This window comes from Patagioenas fasciata, chromosome 3, assembly GCF_037038585.1.
Source record: "Patagioenas fasciata isolate bPatFas1 chromosome 3, bPatFas1.hap1, whole genome shotgun sequence".
NCBI lineage: Eukaryota > Metazoa > Chordata > Aves > Columbiformes > Columbidae > Patagioenas > Patagioenas fasciata.
Genome location: NC_092522.1, coordinates 51,006,226 through 51,024,129, shown reverse-complemented (window position 1 = coordinate 51,024,129; position 17,904 = coordinate 51,006,226). Strand labels below are relative to the sequence as shown.

Below are 17,904 nucleotides of genomic sequence, written 5' to 3'. Positions count from 1 at the left end.
GCTAATACTTGAACATTTAGAGTGAAAACTAGCTTTTCTGTGAGTTTTCATCAAGTCAGTGGACAGATCTCACACTACTGGTTTATTCAGTCTAAATAAGAATGGCAAAATTCAGAATTATATTTTGTTTAAAACCAGGTATCTAGTTTGATCATTTATAATCTGTACAACGCCAGTGTGAGAACTCAGTGAAGGACAAAAAGGACTATACGTGAATAACTGAGTAATTTAAATCAGTTATAATTCTGTGAGAGGAGAAATTTGAATACTTACATAATATTATTTGTCTTTAACCAAGAAGCTGGGATAAAAATTATACCAAGAAGCAAACAAACAAACAAAATGCTAAAATAGCAGGCTTTTGTGGTAAAACATTTCTTTTACAGTGTTGTGGTTACAGTCTTTCTCACAGCACTCCTTGTATTTCTGATTCTAAGAAAAATAAAGAGTTGCAGAGCTATGTGCAAAACCTTCCCTAAACCAGAAACACTTCTAAAAAAATCCAGTAGACAAGTGAGTTTGGATTTTGGTTAAAGAACAAGTCATTCTGTTTTCGTCTGAGATCTTTGTCTTATGGGTCCTCAAACTTTTGCCTATTGGTTTTGTAATTTTTAAAATGCAGAAATGTTGATTTGATGAAGTGCCACTTGTCTACTCAAACCTAGGCTAAAAGTTGAGAAAATCCTGGTGTATACAGGTAGATTGGATTGGCTGTGACCATGTTCTTTTCAGGTAAAGCCAAATGGGAGCTAGTGGTCTCTGTGTTCTTGATCTTTGTTTCAGTGGGCTCAGTTCATTTCCAGATGACCTTTCTTGTGTGTTGCAGTGTCTTTGCATATGAAACCACATAGATAAATGAGAACATCTGTCTGTGATTTATCCTGCTTTGTTCAGTGGAGTAAAGTACATAAATTAATCTTTAGGGCTGTGTTGAGCCTTGTGTTTAGCCACAATCATCTATCCAACCTCCAAAAGTGCAATGTAGTGATCAGCTGTACATAGAGCATAATCTGCAGATGCACACAAGTGGCCTGAAATATTTGGTTCCCACAAGTTTTTGTAAACAAGAATAAGCATCAATAGGAATATTGCCAGCTTTCTTCAGGCCTTGAGAACTCATGCTGATGCGTATCTGAACCTAATGTAAATCAAAACATGTGGTTCCAGATGAATATTAATACTATAATTTAGTCTTAGGTTTTGATTGTCATCTAGATGTTGGGACTAAGGTTGAATGCTTATTAATGTTACCTATTCCTTAGAATCAGTACTTGGTCCATGAGCAAATATTAGGCTTAATTGGAAACATACTTGCATGTGAATATATTCAGCTGAGGACTGATGTGTTGTCCCTTGAATGTAGTGGTTATTTTTCCATGGATTTCTACTGGGGCAAACTGGGCCAGAGAGATACTCTTTGTTTGATTTAGGTTTATGAATAGTTTTTATAAGAAGCTAATAGCAGGAGCAAAGGTGTTCCTGCATTTGTTTGTAGCACTGAGCCTCAGTTTGTTTCTGTTAGAGATGAGTTTATCTGAAATGGTCAGTTGAGGGCAGGCGGGCAAATTCATGTAACAACAGGCCTTAAGAAAGATTAATGTGAGATGCCCATACTCTGGCCATAAAGAATGAGAAAATAACTTTGTGTAAGTAAGGAGTCTGATGTTGGCATCTTAAACCCCATTATAACACCTCATCTACCTCTTCAGAGAAGTAATCTGTCATGTTAGAGGAGGTCTAAATGCAGGCTGGAAGCCCTGACAGAATATGAAGCTGTAGAGTTATACCTCTACTTCACAGAATGAAACGGTTTTTGCATTTATTTTTTTTTTTCTTTCTTTTCATTTATATTAGCTAACATGCTTCCTTGGATGCTGAGTTTATAGCAGGAACAGATGTGATGGATTCTGGGTGATGAAATTGCTTAGTGATGGGTAAAGAACCTGCTAGTTTATCTTGAAGGTGCATGTTTGCTGGAGTTAGGAATAACAGGGCCACTACTGTAATGGATCACTTTGCCATCCAGTCAATATGAAGTCTTCCGCAGGAAGAGCATAGCTTGAATAGAAATCATCCCTCTTCCCACTGCCTTTCTGTAGTGTACATTTCAGTCATATGTGGAAATACAATTTGGTGCAGTGTAAGTGGAAACCCATTCAATGAAATTTGAAGACTCTGAAAGCTAGTTGAAAATATTAAAACACATTGAAATCAGTTTCCTTGGGGCCTATTAACTTCACTGGTTCAAGAAGGGTTCATCCTAAGCAAATGGATCAAATTCTTAACCCCAGGAGACATGAATTTGTTGGAGCGTTTCATGGATGTCAATAAGATGACTATTTAGCCACTTTAATTATGGGTTTGAAATAAACTAGCACAGAACTTATGTAAATCAGTATTTGAAGTGTTTTGAAGGGGTGCCTAAATTAGGCTTATTTAACTAGGACAGCAAGAGAATTTGCATAACATTTTAATGAACAGAAATTATCATACAATTTAAGTCTCCCTGTACTGAAACTTGGACATGAATATATTCTGTCTGTATATCCTCTCAGAAACATTGGAGAACTCTAGTATTGCCTGTCTCTAATGTTACACTGCACTCCTTCAGAGCATGTGTATCACTTTTCAGAGTGTTTTTGTTCATAGATTTCTTGTTACCTGCTTTCTATTGACAATATTGAGCTTCAAGCCCTAATAAAAGATCCCTTTACTGTGGAAACCAGTCTGTCTTAATTGTCCTTTCACGGCCCATTATAGTAACGAGAAAAGGAGGGAGAAGGAACCAACTGAAACCATAATTTATTGGAATGGATTCTGTTCATCATATACACATTATATGGGGTTGAGGAAATTGAAAGGAAATGTTTGTATTGTGGTAGGAAATGTTAAGGTAGCATATAGATACTTCTGTAATTTCCTGCAGATTTGACAACTCGTTTCTGTAGAATACATTGAAATTAAGACATAAATACGGTGATTCATATTTAAGCAAAAAAAAAATTGTAATCATGAAAATTCCACATGTTGGGAGAAGTTGTGATAAGACACAGAACAACTGCCAGAATTTCTGAAACAAAGTGCTAAAATGTCTATTCCAAGACTAACAAGAATATTACAATAACTTACATAATAGGGTGCTCGGTGTTCTAGATACACTGCAGTATGACGCATGATGCACATGACACACAGTCATGTGGTTTGTTCAGGATGACTTTCCCAGAAAAGCCACCTCTTTTCTTCTCCAGGACATCCCTTAGTAACATTAATTAACAGTTTAAGTAACCCATCAGAGATTAATAAAGGAAGTGTTTAATAAATAAAGATTTATTTATAATAAATAAATTATAAACGTATAACTGTATAATAAGTGTCATGCCCTACTATTGTTTAGGTATTTTTCTGTTCATGTAAATTAACTTGATTCATTGAAATGAAGACTTTTTTTTTAGGGAGAATTTATCTTTAGTAACAAGAACTGACTCAAGATTTTATACAAAACATTAAATTTATCAACAGAGTTGGTCATTAGCTGGAGTATCTTTTGCATTGACAAAAGATGCAGCATTTCAGCTGGTTATTTGTAATGGACTATGAAGTCATTTTGAACCAGAACAAGAAAAGTATACTTAGGAACTATGATTTAAATTAATAAGGGAAGAAATGGGATAACGATATGACATAGGAAGAGTAACATACATAATATTTAAATCATGTTTTAAAATTCACCCTCTTTCAAAAATTTCTTTTGCAGAATAAGTAGATGCTTATCGGGTGCTACACAGCTCTTGTAAAACTGGGCAAAATATACCTATTTGCTTACATTGGCAGAATTTGTGTGTTGCTCTCATGGACCCCTAATGCTTATAAACCTGGAATAAAGTACAGTTTTGGGCAGAAACTGCAGGAAGTTTTTATTTCCTGAAATGAAGGATCTCAGCTGAGCTACAGTGTGGCTGGCTGACATGGTAGACTATGTGGAAATGATTTTTCAGCCATTTCCAGCTACTTTATTGAACTAAGGTGCTTGGAATTTTGTTTGTTTGTTTGTTTGTTTGTTTTGTTTGTTTTGTTTAACAGCAAGACAAAACTGAAGGAACTAAGTGAAAGAACAACAGAGTGAACATATTCCCTGAAAAGATGAAGCTGGAGTGTGCTTTTCTCTTCTCAGAAGTAATGTTAATATAGTAACACATTCTATAGAAAGTTTGATGTACTTTAATTATAAAGGTATTTATCCTGCTTTTATTGTGGCATAGATATTTTTCCGTACTGTTAACTTTTTAACTTCTGGCATACATCTGTTATGGTTCCGGATCATAGTTTTTGTCACATTGTTTGGACAAACTGCCAGGCATTTTCTAAGTTAATGACACTTATCACTGGTTCTCTCGGTAAATGAACGTTTGTTAACCGTGACTCTTCTGACATTACAAAGGCAATTATTTGCAGCAATATGGCAGTTCTGTGATAAGAACTCTGAGGCATCACAGGCTACAATTGTTCCTTTCCAGTACTCTTGTTGTAAATAATTGAAAAAAGGTTTGAAAGGGAATGAATGGTTTCCTCAGAGAGGAAATTACAGAGGACTAATATTCTGGATCTGGGAAAAGCAGGCAGGCTTATGGTTAAGCACCTTAGAACAGGTTTCCTTTAATTTACGTAGGAAGTGTTCTACTTGGGAAAGCAAAGACGGAAGTAGTAAAATGGTCGTGTCAAAGTGTACAAAAGCATTGAACTCTGCAAAAATAACTCTTTTGAGCAGTCACTAAGCATATTGCCTGATAGCTCACTGCTATTTGGTAAGGAAGGAAAATAATATATTATTCTGCACTTTTTATGACTAAAATGAATGAAATTGGTTCAACAGATATGTGATAAGGCTCAGTTGTTTGGCTTGTAGAGAACTGACAGACATAATGTCCATCACACGGATTTTTTTTTTCCAGTTTGTCAAAAATAATCTATATTCTATCTGAAAAATAGTTTATGACTAATAATAAACTCTTCTTGTTAAAATCTGTAGGGGAGGAGTAAGAAATCAAAAATTTTAAGGAGAGCAAAGTCTATCTTGAAAAATACCATAACTTCTTTTATACATATATTTTTTTTGTGTCGAATGCCTGTGCTGATGCTTGCTCTTCAAAGGTAGATATTTTTCATTATTAAGTCCTCTCAGTTACTGGACTTCTACCTTAGTGTTTGGTATGAATCGTGGGGTTTGGGGTATTTGGATTTGTTTGTGTTTTTGTTGTTGTTTTTGTTTGTTTTATTTTTTGTTTGTTTTCTTTGTTTGTTTTGTTTTTTGTTTGTTTTCTTTGTTTGTTTGTTTGATTTTTTTTTTGTCTATTTTTTATACTTTTGCCATGGAGAACATTCCTTTCTATCTTTAATGAAACCTTCCTTTGATTACTGTCCCTGGCTGTCCTATTTCCATTCTCACTTGCAATGTTAAGTTCCACTAGTCTAGGTAGCATACAGATGCTTTTGTAGTTTTCTGCAGATTTGACAACTGGTTTCTGCAGAATACACTGTTCCACTAGACTGTCCCTCTTAAAGTCATAAGCATTTGCAGCCCTTGTTTGACATCTTTCCCATAGTACTGCTTCTCTGTGTCCCCGAGACTTAAAACCAGGCAGAAAAACAACCAGAACAAGCCTGACCTAGTGCACAAGAGGCAAATTTCTAGGTTGAGCAGCAGCTTGTAGAAAAGCTTGCCATAGCAAGTCACTGAGGAGGGTAAAGATCCTTTAACTTTGTCTGCAACACCTGTTCCAAAATAACCACAATGTAGGTGACTGCACTGGCCTGTGACTTCAGTGGTTTTGAGCCAGCAGTGCAGTCCTTTGCTGGCTGTCTCAATCAGTGGAAATGAGAGCTGCCCAGAAATTTAGTAGTGTAGTTTATGCTCCCAGCTGAAACAGTCCATATCTGCTTCTGCACCGGGAATTCTCCATCACACCCTCTCCACAGTATTACATTTTGTCTATCTGGATGACCTGACTACATAGTCTCTATACACCAATGTGTTTTCTAAACAATGCGAGAGCATGAAAATGTATCTCTCCTCTGGGTTTTCAAGGGATAATAATACCTGCACATCTGCCAGATTATGTTGCTAGCTACAAGGATGTAAAATGAGAGATGGTCACAGTAGCTAATGGAATGATCCCAAGGTTTATCAGTATGAATGAGAAAATAATTCACTGGAGTTTAAAGAGGAGTAATGATTTCCTCCCTCTCCCTGCAGTTGCTTCACCCCATTTGGTTACATACAAAACATAAACAGTGAACAACTAAGCTAAGTGATGTGTTTTCCAGGGTTGTCATACCTTGTAACTTGATAATCATCATAATCCAGATTCACTGAGGGAAAGATTTGTTGTATCTACTCTAAGAGGAGCTTGGTGATGGGTTTCTAATTTGTGAAACCATACCTATTTCTGTGAAGGTTTTAGCACGCAAATAATTAGCTATTTCCCTTTTTTAAAGGAGTCTTTCTGTCCTCACTACATTGATTCTCTAAGTACAATTTATTATCTACACGCTAATGCTTTGTGAGCTATTCAATCTCTGATTATGTCAGTGGGTAGACCAAGACAAAAACATGCAAAATCAATTTATCTAGTTGTCCTGCTCAAATACCATAAGAAACAAAAGAGGCAAAGTAAAACAAAACAAAAAAAATGAACTGAAGAAAACTGAAAAAACACTAGATCTGTGCCTTCTAATTGAGGTAGCAAGTGATATACTTGTTTTTTAAACCTTTTTACAAGGGTTAGAACAAAATATGCTGTTTTGGAGATGGTGTGCTGTTTAACACATGATGATGGTTAACTTCCTGCCACCTTTTGCCCTGCAGCAGAAGTCTTACTGATTTTGCTCACCTGCATTTGGAAGAAATTGGCAAGGAGCAGTAGACTTCTAGACATAACTAGTGACTTTCGGTCAGTTTTTGCCTACAATTTGCAAAGCGTTTTCTGAGCCCTGTGAATAAATGAGATTAGACTGAAGCTGAAACTCATTACAAATGCACCAGAAAATCCAGTCAGGATTCAACTTGTTCTTCTGTGGGTTGAACTGTGAAAAATAAAGAAGTAAATCCTGCTAGTTCACAGAAGAAGTGTGTCACTAGTATTTAAGTGATTTGAAAGAAGAGCAAATATTACTCACAGATTTTTTGGTAACATTAGAATGACTTTAAATGAAATTCTGATAACTCGACATTTTCCTGTCAGTAATTTGTGTGTTTGCAGAGTGTGTATTGTTACCAACATTCTTATTTTTCAAATACTTAATTTTTGTTTACTGGATTAGTTTGAGAGTTATACAGAAGCTGTTCTAAATTTCACATGATGGAAGACTGACTTTGAAGTTTCTGAATAAATAATGTCTTCAGTAAACAGCCTGCCTCATTTATTTTCTCTGCAGTGCCACATATACCAGCTTAGGAGTAATGTAAAATCCTCAGCAGAGACTTTTTTTGACTAATTGGTGTGAACGTCTGGCATTCTTAGGCCCTGGGATTTCTGTTCTTTGCCCCCTGGTCCATATTTTCACGTAAAGGCTAGGAATGTGTAGACATGCTTTCCTCACATCCGGAAGAAATCGGGGACGTATAGCTAATGAAGAAATAAAAATGTATTACTTTTTCTTGTGGGTCTTTGGTCTCCAGAGTAAATGATACATTGCCAGAAAAGAAGGTGGAAGAATTTTCACTGCATTAAGAGGTTGTTCTAAAGCTGGAAAGAAAGAGGAGAATGTACACATATAAATTAACATCTAGATGAATAGTTCATATAAGGAGTCCTAAGAAGCTGGATTTTTACTGTTTCTGAAAAGAATCAGTAGTTTAGGGACTGTGGAGTGGGTGAGGATGTTTTTTTAAAGTGACAGAAAGTATTTGGTTACCTGTAGATTATATCTTGTATAGGAAAGGGGGTGTCAAGGTATTAATAGGTCTGTATTAAGAAGCAGCTGCATGAAAACGAAACTAAAATTCCTAACAGTATACAGCAAAAACCAATGTAGCTGGTATATGAACTGTAGCAAGCCTCTTCAGATAAAATCCTTATGTGCAACCAAAGATATAAAAACTGTTTGATAAATCTAGTAGGCCCTTTCCCTATATCTTTTTCAGTAGTTATTCTTTTCCTTCCAAAAGCATCATCATGTGATCAAGAACTTCAGTCAGCCCTGGAAGAAGCTAAACAGCCCCAGAAAGACAATGTGTTCATTCCAGAATGTGCCCAGGGTGGCCTCTACAAACCAGTTCAGTGTCATCCTTCCACAGGCTACTGCTGGTGTGTTCTGGTGGACACAGGACGTCCCATCCCTGGTACATCAACAAGGTAAGGGAACACAAGTTCAGCACTCAAAGGTGTAGTGAGAAGATGCCTCAGTGTTCATGTACCAGCACATAGATTTCTATTGCTGCTGGAACTATGCCCTATAGGTTTCTTCCGCTATGAAGATGAAGCGAAATATTTCTGAGAGCCACCAAAAGCTAAGGTCAGCTGGTCAAAGACTGTTTCACTGAAATGTTACAGGTAGTTTTCTCCCTCAGTCCTCTTTTTTATTTTCTGTTTTGTCCTGGGAAGCCAAGATGTGGAACAGGTAATTAGTAAGCCCAGAGGAAATCTCACACTCCTTGGCCTGAATATAGAAGAACCAAGTAAGATGGTCTATAACAGAAACCACATCCAACTTCAGAAATGTTCAGTTATTTTTCCAGCAACCTCCTCAATTATTTCATATGGCTGACTTTGATGAAACAACTGCTTGGGAACCCATAGAGAGGAAATATTGTTTTAGTGTGTTATTAATTGAAGCTTGGAGTTCAGTCATCTCAGCTGAGCTGAATACATGGTAAAGTGTTGTTAGCTGCATAGAACACATGTAGGTAAGGCAAGTATCAGATTCTGAAAGATATTATTTAGGCTGGTTACTGAGGTTTGGCCCTTGAAATAATGCTATAGAAGCTCATCTACAGCTGATGGGCAGTATGGGTATCTTGATGAAATCATAAATCTCTTCAAGCTTAAGCCCAACTTATTTTTTTATCTTTCGCATAAAGATTGTGAAAAAAAAATGCACAACATTCTAATTCACTGTATAGTATTATATTCTTGGGGAATGTTTTTCACATATTCAAATGCTGATTTACTAACAGCTGTTTATACCACAGTCTAGACCATGCCAATTACAGTACGAGCTCAAATGAGCAGGACTTAAAGTTGCTATTGATCTGCTGTTTCTGGCAAGTTGAGACCCATAAACTGCCAAAACAAACTAGGCCAAATTTAGTCCTGAAACTGAAGGATCAGTACACATGTTGTGTGAGGACCTGGAGATGTTCTCTAGAGATTCCAGAGGTTCGCTTTTCTGCTCTTCCTCTAATCTCCACTCCTAGGTTTGTTCACTGCTTGTTGTTTTTAGTGCTAACACTTCCTGTAATTAAAGTTTAAATAATTTTATGGAGCCTTAGTTCCTATTCTCTAATTTGAGTCCAAATCATCTTCTCGTGCTCATCAAGCAACAGGACTTCTGCTGATTTTTTTGGTAGTTCTTCTTTATGAGTATCATTTTATTATAGAACCACAGGATAGCTGAGATTGGCAGTGACCTCTGGAGATTCCCTAGTCCAACCCCTCTACTCAAAGCAAGGTCATTTGAAGTAGATTGCTCAGGACCACGTCCAATTGGGCTTTGAGTTTCTCCAAGGATGGAGAGTCCACAATATCTCCAGGGAGCCTATTCTAGTGTTTGATCACCATCCCAATTTAAAAAAAAAAAAAAAAGCAAAAAAACCCCACAACCTTTTCTTATGTTTAAATGAAATTTCCTGTATTTCATTTCATTTCATTCCCATTGTTTCTTTTTTTGTCACTGGACATCGCTCAGAAGTGTCTGATTCTTCTTTCTCTCTTTTTCCCCCTTTAGATATTCATACACATTAATAAGATCTTCCCTGAGCCTTCTCACTTCCCTTGACCTACTGGCAATACTATTCCTAATGCAGCCTGGGAGGCTGTTGGTGTCCTGTGCTACAAAGGCACATTGCTGCCTCATACTGAGTTTAGTGTCCATCAGAAATCCCAGGTCCTTGCCACAGAGTTGCTCTCCAGCTGGTTTGTCCTCATCCTGTGCTGGTACAGGGGCTTAATCTTCCCTAGTTGTGGGAATTTTGTATTTGCATTTTTTGAACTTCATTAGATTCCTACCAGCCCATTTTTCCAACCTGTTGAGGTCGCTCTGAATGGCAACACAACCATCTGGAGTATCAGCCAATCCTCACAATTTTCTATCATCTGTAAACTTACTGAAGTTGTTCTCTGTCCCAGCATCCCGGTCATTAATGAGGAGGCTAAACAATACTGGCTGGATCACTCCACTGGTGACTGGCTTTCAACTGGAATTTTTACTGCTGGTCACAACTCTTTGAGACTGGCAGTTCATCTGGTCTTCAACACACCTCACTGTTCATTTATCTAACCCATACTTCATCAGTTTGTGTATGAGAATGTAATCAGACACAGTATCAAAAGCCTTGCTAAAATTAGGGTAAACATATTTGCTGCTCTCCACTCATCCACTGAGCAAATCATCTCATCATAGAATGCTGCAGGCTTGACCAGGTGTGGTTTCCTCTTCATGAATCCATGCTAACTACTCCTAATCACCTTCACATCCTTCATATGTTTTGAAAAAACTTGTAGGAGGATTTACTTCATCACCTTCCCAGGAACTGAGGTAAGGCTGAGTAGCTTGTTATTCAGCTCCTTCTTGCCTTTCTTGAAGATAGAAGTGACATTTGCTTTCTTGCAGTCCCAAGGAACCTCCCCTGGTCACCATGACCTTTCAAATATCATTGAGAGTGGCCTCATAATGACATCAGCCATCTCCTTCAGCACTTGTGAGTACATCCCATGAAGTTGCATGGATTTGTCCAGTTTGTTCAAATGATCCCTGACTTAATCCTGCTCCACTGTGGATAAGTCTTCCTTGGTGCAGACTTTACTAGTGGTCTCGGGAACTTGGTATTCCTAAAGACTGAATTTACAAATAAAGACAAAGGAAAAGAAAGCATTGAGTACTTCTGCCTTACCCATGTCCTTTGTCCCCTGTCCCACCCGACAGCAGGCCCACATTTTCCCTATTTTTTTTTCTGCTGATATGTGTGCAAGAAGACCTCCTGGCTACCATTTATGTTCCTTACCAGATTTAGCTCCAGGGATTTTGGCCTTCCTAAAGCCATCCCTGCACACACAGACATTGTCTGCATATTCCTCCAGTATCACCAGACCCTGTTTCCGCCTCTTGTATACTTCCTTTTTTTTGTCTCAATTTTTTTAGGTGCTCCTTCTTCATCTGTGCAGGATTCCTACATTGGGATGAACCATTCCTGAAAATGGAGGTAGCGATCCTTCAAAATCAACCAGCTCACTCCTCTATTCATATTTATAGTGTGCATGCAGTGCATAGAACTCTGAGAAAGTACTATTTTGTAATATCCCCAGACAGGACATTTTTGAGCACAGATGGATAAGGAGAGTACTCAATTTTAGGAGTTTCATACCAAATAAAGAATGACTGAGGTATTTAGGAATTTACAGTCCTGGTAAACAAGCAGGTGGAATTACCGCCTAGAGTTTAAGAGGAGTGTCTAGACCTCATTTCTGGGAAAGATTTAGGTGGGCTGGAATCCCATTAATTATTTCCTGATTTTTTTTTCCTACGTTGATAAAATCAAACTCTTTTTTTTTTTTTTTTTTTTACCCTAGCAGAGGGAAGTAAAGAGGGATCAGAACATAATGAAAACTCTGCAGTTGTCTTTTCTGTAATTCTTTCTTACAGAATGGAAAGGGTGAACATGTGAGTCTCCTAGTTTAAAGAACCAGGGACTCATGAAAAATGGTGTATGATATCTTCCAGCTTTTCACTGCAAAATACAAATTAGAAGACCAGCTGTTAAAACTTTATGGCAGGAATCGACAGCTTTAGTACTCCTGGTAGCAAGAAGGATGCATTGCATTTGGGCATCTCTGTTTTGCAAATCTGGATCAAATCACTAGGGGACAACAGTGAAAGGATAGACAGCCAGAAGAGCTTAGCATTCTGCGTGTTGTTTGTTTTGATTGCATTCATGAGGATGAATTTTGTCATATCATCAGGCTCCAAATACCACAATAAATAGTAGTCCCATTAAATTAGACCCACAAAATTAGGGGAAGTTATTAATACTCATTGACCTAATCTCTCATCATCTGAAGCAAAGATAAATCATTTTTCAGTGAAGGCATTCTAGAAAAAAGCATATAATTCTAGAGTTAAAATAGAGATATGTGAATGAAGCACCACTCTAGGATATTTAAGCCAGTAAAACTCACAAGAAATATGTAAAGTTGTGGTATAAATCTGGCTTTTGTGAAAGCCAAGAGGAAACATCCACATGACTTAAAAGAGGTAATGCATTTAAAGGGTACAAAACCATTCCCTTGAAATTCTATTGACATGGTCCTTACCAGCTGGCTCCCATTGCCTCCTGGACAGCACAGTGTGACCCTCAACCTTTTTGCTCAGCAAGGCCATAAGTCTGTGTTCTCGCATGCAACTTTTTAGCAACTAGGATCATGGGCAAAGTAGTGCCCAATCCATGTGCACAAGATTCTCTAAACTTAAAAAAGAACATCAGTCAGCTGCTTCAGGAGGCTGCCCATACTGTAGATTTTAAACTCTCCATCCTCCACTGCTTTGTATACCTCAATAAATCTCAGTCCTTCCCAGCAGACTGCTCAGAGGTATAAAGCAGCCTTCATAAACTCTTGATGACTCTAGATATATTTTCACTGCTGAGGATTCTTTTCCTTTTAAAATTCAAAAGAGTAACTTGGGATGACTTTTGACTACATTATTTTTAACCTGACAGTGCTCCATTCTGACATGCTATCCCTTTCCCACTCTTTCCCCCTGAAAGCTGACGCAAGTGTGTTTTTCTTATCAGTTCTTAGTGTGACTGCGCCTGTGTGGTAAATTTCTAATGATTCATTTAAACTTCTTCAGTTGCTTTAAAGAGGTAAACATGGACTTTTCACATTATAGCATTTTAACACCTATTGGGCTTTAATAGGTGCAATTTGTATATGATGAACTCTATGTGTATTTAACAAAATATAAGCCAAGAAGGTAGAAGAGTAGAGGCCAAAAAAGAAAGTGTAGGCACAGAGCAGTGACAGTAACAAAAGAGGACGAGAGGAATGCAGAGTCAGGTATCAGTTTAATCAGGGACCAGGCTGGTTGCCAGATACTGCATTAGTGAATATTGCTCAAAGATTCCCCTTTCACTCTTTTCTTGGCTCATGGAAGTGGTCATCCATCAGGTATCTGAATCCAACCAATGCAACCAAAGCAGCTTCTATTCCTGCAGTTCTTTAGGGGAAAAAATTGTCTGTAGATCTCCCATGTCCATGAAACAACACTGTACATTCTTGCAGCAGCCAAAATTTGATTTAATTCCACCAGGTAATTAAGGTCAGAATATTTATGTACTCTTCTTAGGGGCAGTTTGGCCTGGACCCAGGAGACACCCACAATTTAATGCATTTTAAAAGAACATTTTGTTCCAAAAATTTGGATTAGTATATTTTAATTAGTCATTTTAGTATGTTACTCAGTAAATGTCACTTTGGGGAACCCTAGAATAGGAGAACTTTAAGGGAAGATGAGCAGTTACATAATATATGAAAGAACCTAGATGCATTGAACAGGTATGTATGTGCAAACACACGTACGTGGACACAAGTTACATTACTAAGTGTTTTTAACTGAGAATTGAAACTTTATCTGAAATGGTACACACTAAATTTTGGAGCTTCAAGCTCATTTAGGAGAATGAGATGGTAAATTTCTCAGAGTTTCTGTCAAGTTAAAAACCACTGTGCATCGATAGAGGCATTGTAAGAAAAAAAAAAAACCAACAGATTCAGCAGCAGATGGTCTCCTGCCTCTCAGTCTTGCATGAAAGATATTGCTAGTGCTGTTGTGCAAGTCAATGTTTGTTAGAAGTACAAATAGCACAGAGTTGCTTCTTACAGCTGGACTGACAAAGTGGCTTTAAGTAAACTCAGAAAGCACAGAGGAACAAGAATGTTCTGGTGGCAGGTGGAGATTCAGTCTTTTTTCCATCTCAAGCTGTTCCAGCCCAATTCCCTTCTTTCTGGAAGCCCCATCAGTTCTTCACGCTTGTTCAAAATGTCAGTTGTTCATGGTTGGCCCTTGTATAAACTAACATTTTTTCAGAGATGATACAGTTGCACATGGCTTTAGAGCTGCAGTAGTAACTAACTACAGTATCCGCCTTGCTGTGATTTTGAAATTGCTTCTCTGGTGTTTCGAATCTGTGTCAGATTTCAGAATCTGTCATACTATTTACAACTTTTTTATTTGGTAGGTGAGAGGACAGCCTGACTTTTTTTGTTTGGTTGGTTGGTTTGCTTGTTTGGTTTTGTTTTGAGATTTCTTTGTGTGTGTTTTCAATATTATTTTTTTATTATGTGTTCCTTTAAAGCAAGTCTCCACAATTCTCTCCTTCCTCAGTTTTCCTCCCTATAGAATGGGCTTTGGAACAGACCATAATTTTTTTAGTTTGGTATCAACCTCAGGAGAATAAAGATGTGCTGTCTTCTTTGAGGTAAGTGAAAAATGGGCAGATGAATTTGCATTGCCTCTTCTGAATGAAAAACAAGCTTATTCCCTGAATAAAAGAAGGTACAAGTTTAATTTGCACTATGACATTGGAAATACATTAGTTCTAAATCAAATTAAGCTTTGTTGGTCTTATTCTCTCCCTGTTTGATCTTTAGGTATGAACAACCTAAGTGTGACAATGGTGCCAGAGCTCACCCAACAAAAACAAAGGATTTGTACAAAGGACGCCAGCTTCAAGGTCAGCAAAACAGATAAATTTGGTTTCATGCATTTCAATACCTTGTTTAATCACTGCAATAAATTAGAAAGGAATTTCTTGACCTATATCAAAACAATGTATCTTTTAGATATGGCTATATTGATTTACCATTGACTGAAGCTTTGACTTTGGAACAGTACATGTAAATATGAGTCTTGGGATGTTGTCAGAGAAAGTAAGGCTCATTTTTTTCAGTAGTTTACAGGTAGTCACTTTTTCAAACTTTTTATAAGCATGTGAGAAATCTTATCTCTGGATAGTGGAGCTACACAGAAGTCAGTAGACTTGCTTCATTTTCAAAATGGCTTTTTAACATGTTTGAATAACTTGAGGTGTAGCAGGTTTAGTGATATTGCATGTTATGAGGGAGCTATGAATCACATTCAGCTATTGTAAAGAATGAGAAACAAGCAAAAAATGTGGACAGATTTTTTGTATCATGAGAAATGTTTAAGTTCAACCACTCAGAGACACAGCTAGAAAATAATTCCGAGCTAAATGTGCTCATTGATGTTGAAATGTGTATTAAATGAAACACACATTAATAGTCTCTGTCATGAAACAAATTTAATTAAAAGATATAACAAAAAAGGAAGTAAGAAATGTAAACGATATGTAATTATACCATATATAATTATATGTTGTGTTCTACATAGAAAGAAGTCAATCGTAGGATTAACTATAAGCCATCCAATTACTGTGGCTGTAAAAATGGCAAGTGTGTGACCCAAAAAAAAATCTAGCTAGCTATGATGGGACAGGCAGACAGGAAGAGGGCAGACAATGCAGACGAGGAAGCATTCATGCCATTTTAGATAGCCTTATTGTTTTTTCTGGATTTTATCTAGAACCATGAGTGCAATTCTGGTCATCTGTGTTCGTGAAAATGGATACATAGGAGAAGTTAGTTAGTACTAATGTATCAGGGAAAGCAGCTCCTTTCCAAGAGAAGGCAGGTGGTATTTGCTTCATTTAAACAAATAAGATGACATCTGAGGGTGACATTGTTCCTCTGAGACCATGAGGAAGAGAAACTCTTTTCCTCCATGATGATTTTGTCACAAGAAAAATAAATATGAACTACCCTGAAAGAATTTCACCTGGGAGGTATAAAGCAGTGGGGCAACAGCCTTCTAAAGGACTAGAAATGTAGCAGAAATCTGGTTAGCTTCTTAGGTAGATCTTGATTACTTTATGAAAGAGACAGTCAGAGACAGGGTTGAATGAGTGAGGTACTCACTCCACATTGTGGTTTATCAATTAAGATACTGAACATATATATATATATACTAAGAGATGAAAAGCTGATTTACACTAAAAATTCACAGCTTGTACCAAATGTTTCCATTTCTTTTCCTTCACAAAAAAGGGATGGAGCATGCCTGACTTGCAGTCGTGCTGTTTAGCTGCTCACAGAGTTCAGCAAGAACCACATATGCTACATACCCAGATATGTGAAACCTAGTCATAAATATACCTGTTGACAATCAGATTGGTGGGTGATGTTCCTCCATAGTTTCATCAGTCAGTACTTACTTACTGAAGTTACTTAATGCTATTGTAGATTCTAGGAAATTAGCAGGTGTTTCAGGGATAATTTGGGAAATATTTTGCACCTTATTGTGGCCTTTCAACAATTTAAGGGGGTTTATAAGAAAGATGGGGTCAGACTTTTCAGTAGGACCTGGAGCAGGACGAGGAGTAATGGTTTTAAACTAAAAGAGGGTAGATTCAGACTAGATAAAAGAAAGAAATTTTTTACAATGAGGGTGGTGAAACACTGGAACGGGTTGCCCAGAGAGGTGGTAGATGCCCCATCCTGGGAGACATTCCAGGTCAGATTGGATGGGGCTCTGAGAAATCTGATCTAGTCGAAGACGTCTGTGCTCATTGCAGAGGGATCGGACTAGATGACCTTTGAAGGTCCCTTCCAGCCCAAACTATTCTATGATTTTTTACAATCCTTACTCCATGCAAAACAATGGAAAGTTGGCCATCTTCAACAATTTACTTCAAACAGCATCTGCATAGTTACAGACATGGATAATTACTTGACTTCATGTCTGTATTTTCTGAGTGAAAAGAACTTACACTCTAAAGAAAGCAGAATGGAAGCTGAAGAAACAGGTTTTGCACTAAAAGACTTAACTTACTGCTCACTCCTGCCTTTTGCTAAAAACTTTGAAGAAATACTTGCTAGCCGGAATCTTAGAGGGAGGATGGGCACGTGGAGGGATTTAAGCTTTCACACATCTATTTCTTATCCAAACTGGTAGTGTTTTATACAGTACAGTGATAAAGATTTATCTAAAGTCAAGATACTTTGCCCGTGAAAGAATTAACAAGAACATTTCATGCAGTAAACTCCTACATGATAAATTAAGTTTTGTCAGGTTAGGCAATGGTCTTTTGATTTTCTCTTTCTACTTTATGGTATTTTGCCTTATGTGAGCTTTAGTCCAGAAAAACGCTGTAGAAATGTGAGCTCATAATTTTCATAAATTATTATGTAAGGCATTATTTACTCTCCCATATCTTATATTGCTTAATCTTTCACTTCCAAATGCTTTATATTATTTTAAAATAAGGTGAATACCAAAATTTCCTAACATTTCATAAATACTTAGGGATTAGCTAGAAAAATATCCTTGTTCTACTCTGCAGCAGCACAGAGAAGGTACATGCCCCTAGAAGTAACAGGGGGAAGAGGTTACTTCACAGTTGCAGTTGTGTTAAGGTGTTTATTTTCCCTTCTCTTAAGGCTTTCTCTTTCTCAACTAGTCTATTAAGTGCCCGAGTCCTCAACTGGTAAATTTCTCATCATACAAACACAACATCACCTAAAAATGAAATGAGTTTACTTTAGATAGTTTTTGAAAAAGGAATTGAAAAAGGATCTTGCACAGGTGTGGCTAGTTGTTAACAAGTAACACATAAAA

The 17,904-nt window shown here is 37.3% G+C and overlaps 1 protein-coding gene across 5 annotated transcripts in view; it reads left to right on the top strand.

Annotated features, from left to right (window-relative positions):
- The window catches only part of SMOC2 (SPARC related modular calcium binding 2), a 144,479-nt gene that overhangs the window by 90,582 nt on the left and 35,993 nt on the right, over positions 1 to 17,904 (top strand). For all 5 annotated transcript variants that reach the window (XM_071806343.1, XM_065835742.2, XM_071806341.1 and 2 more), the window contains exons 8-9: positions 8,165 to 8,351; positions 14,862 to 14,944. In XM_071806343.1, the coding sequence (XP_071662444.1) occupies positions 8,165 to 8,351; positions 14,862 to 14,944 (270 nt within the window). The remainder of the gene's footprint in view (positions 1 to 8,164; positions 8,352 to 14,861; positions 14,945 to 17,904) is intronic.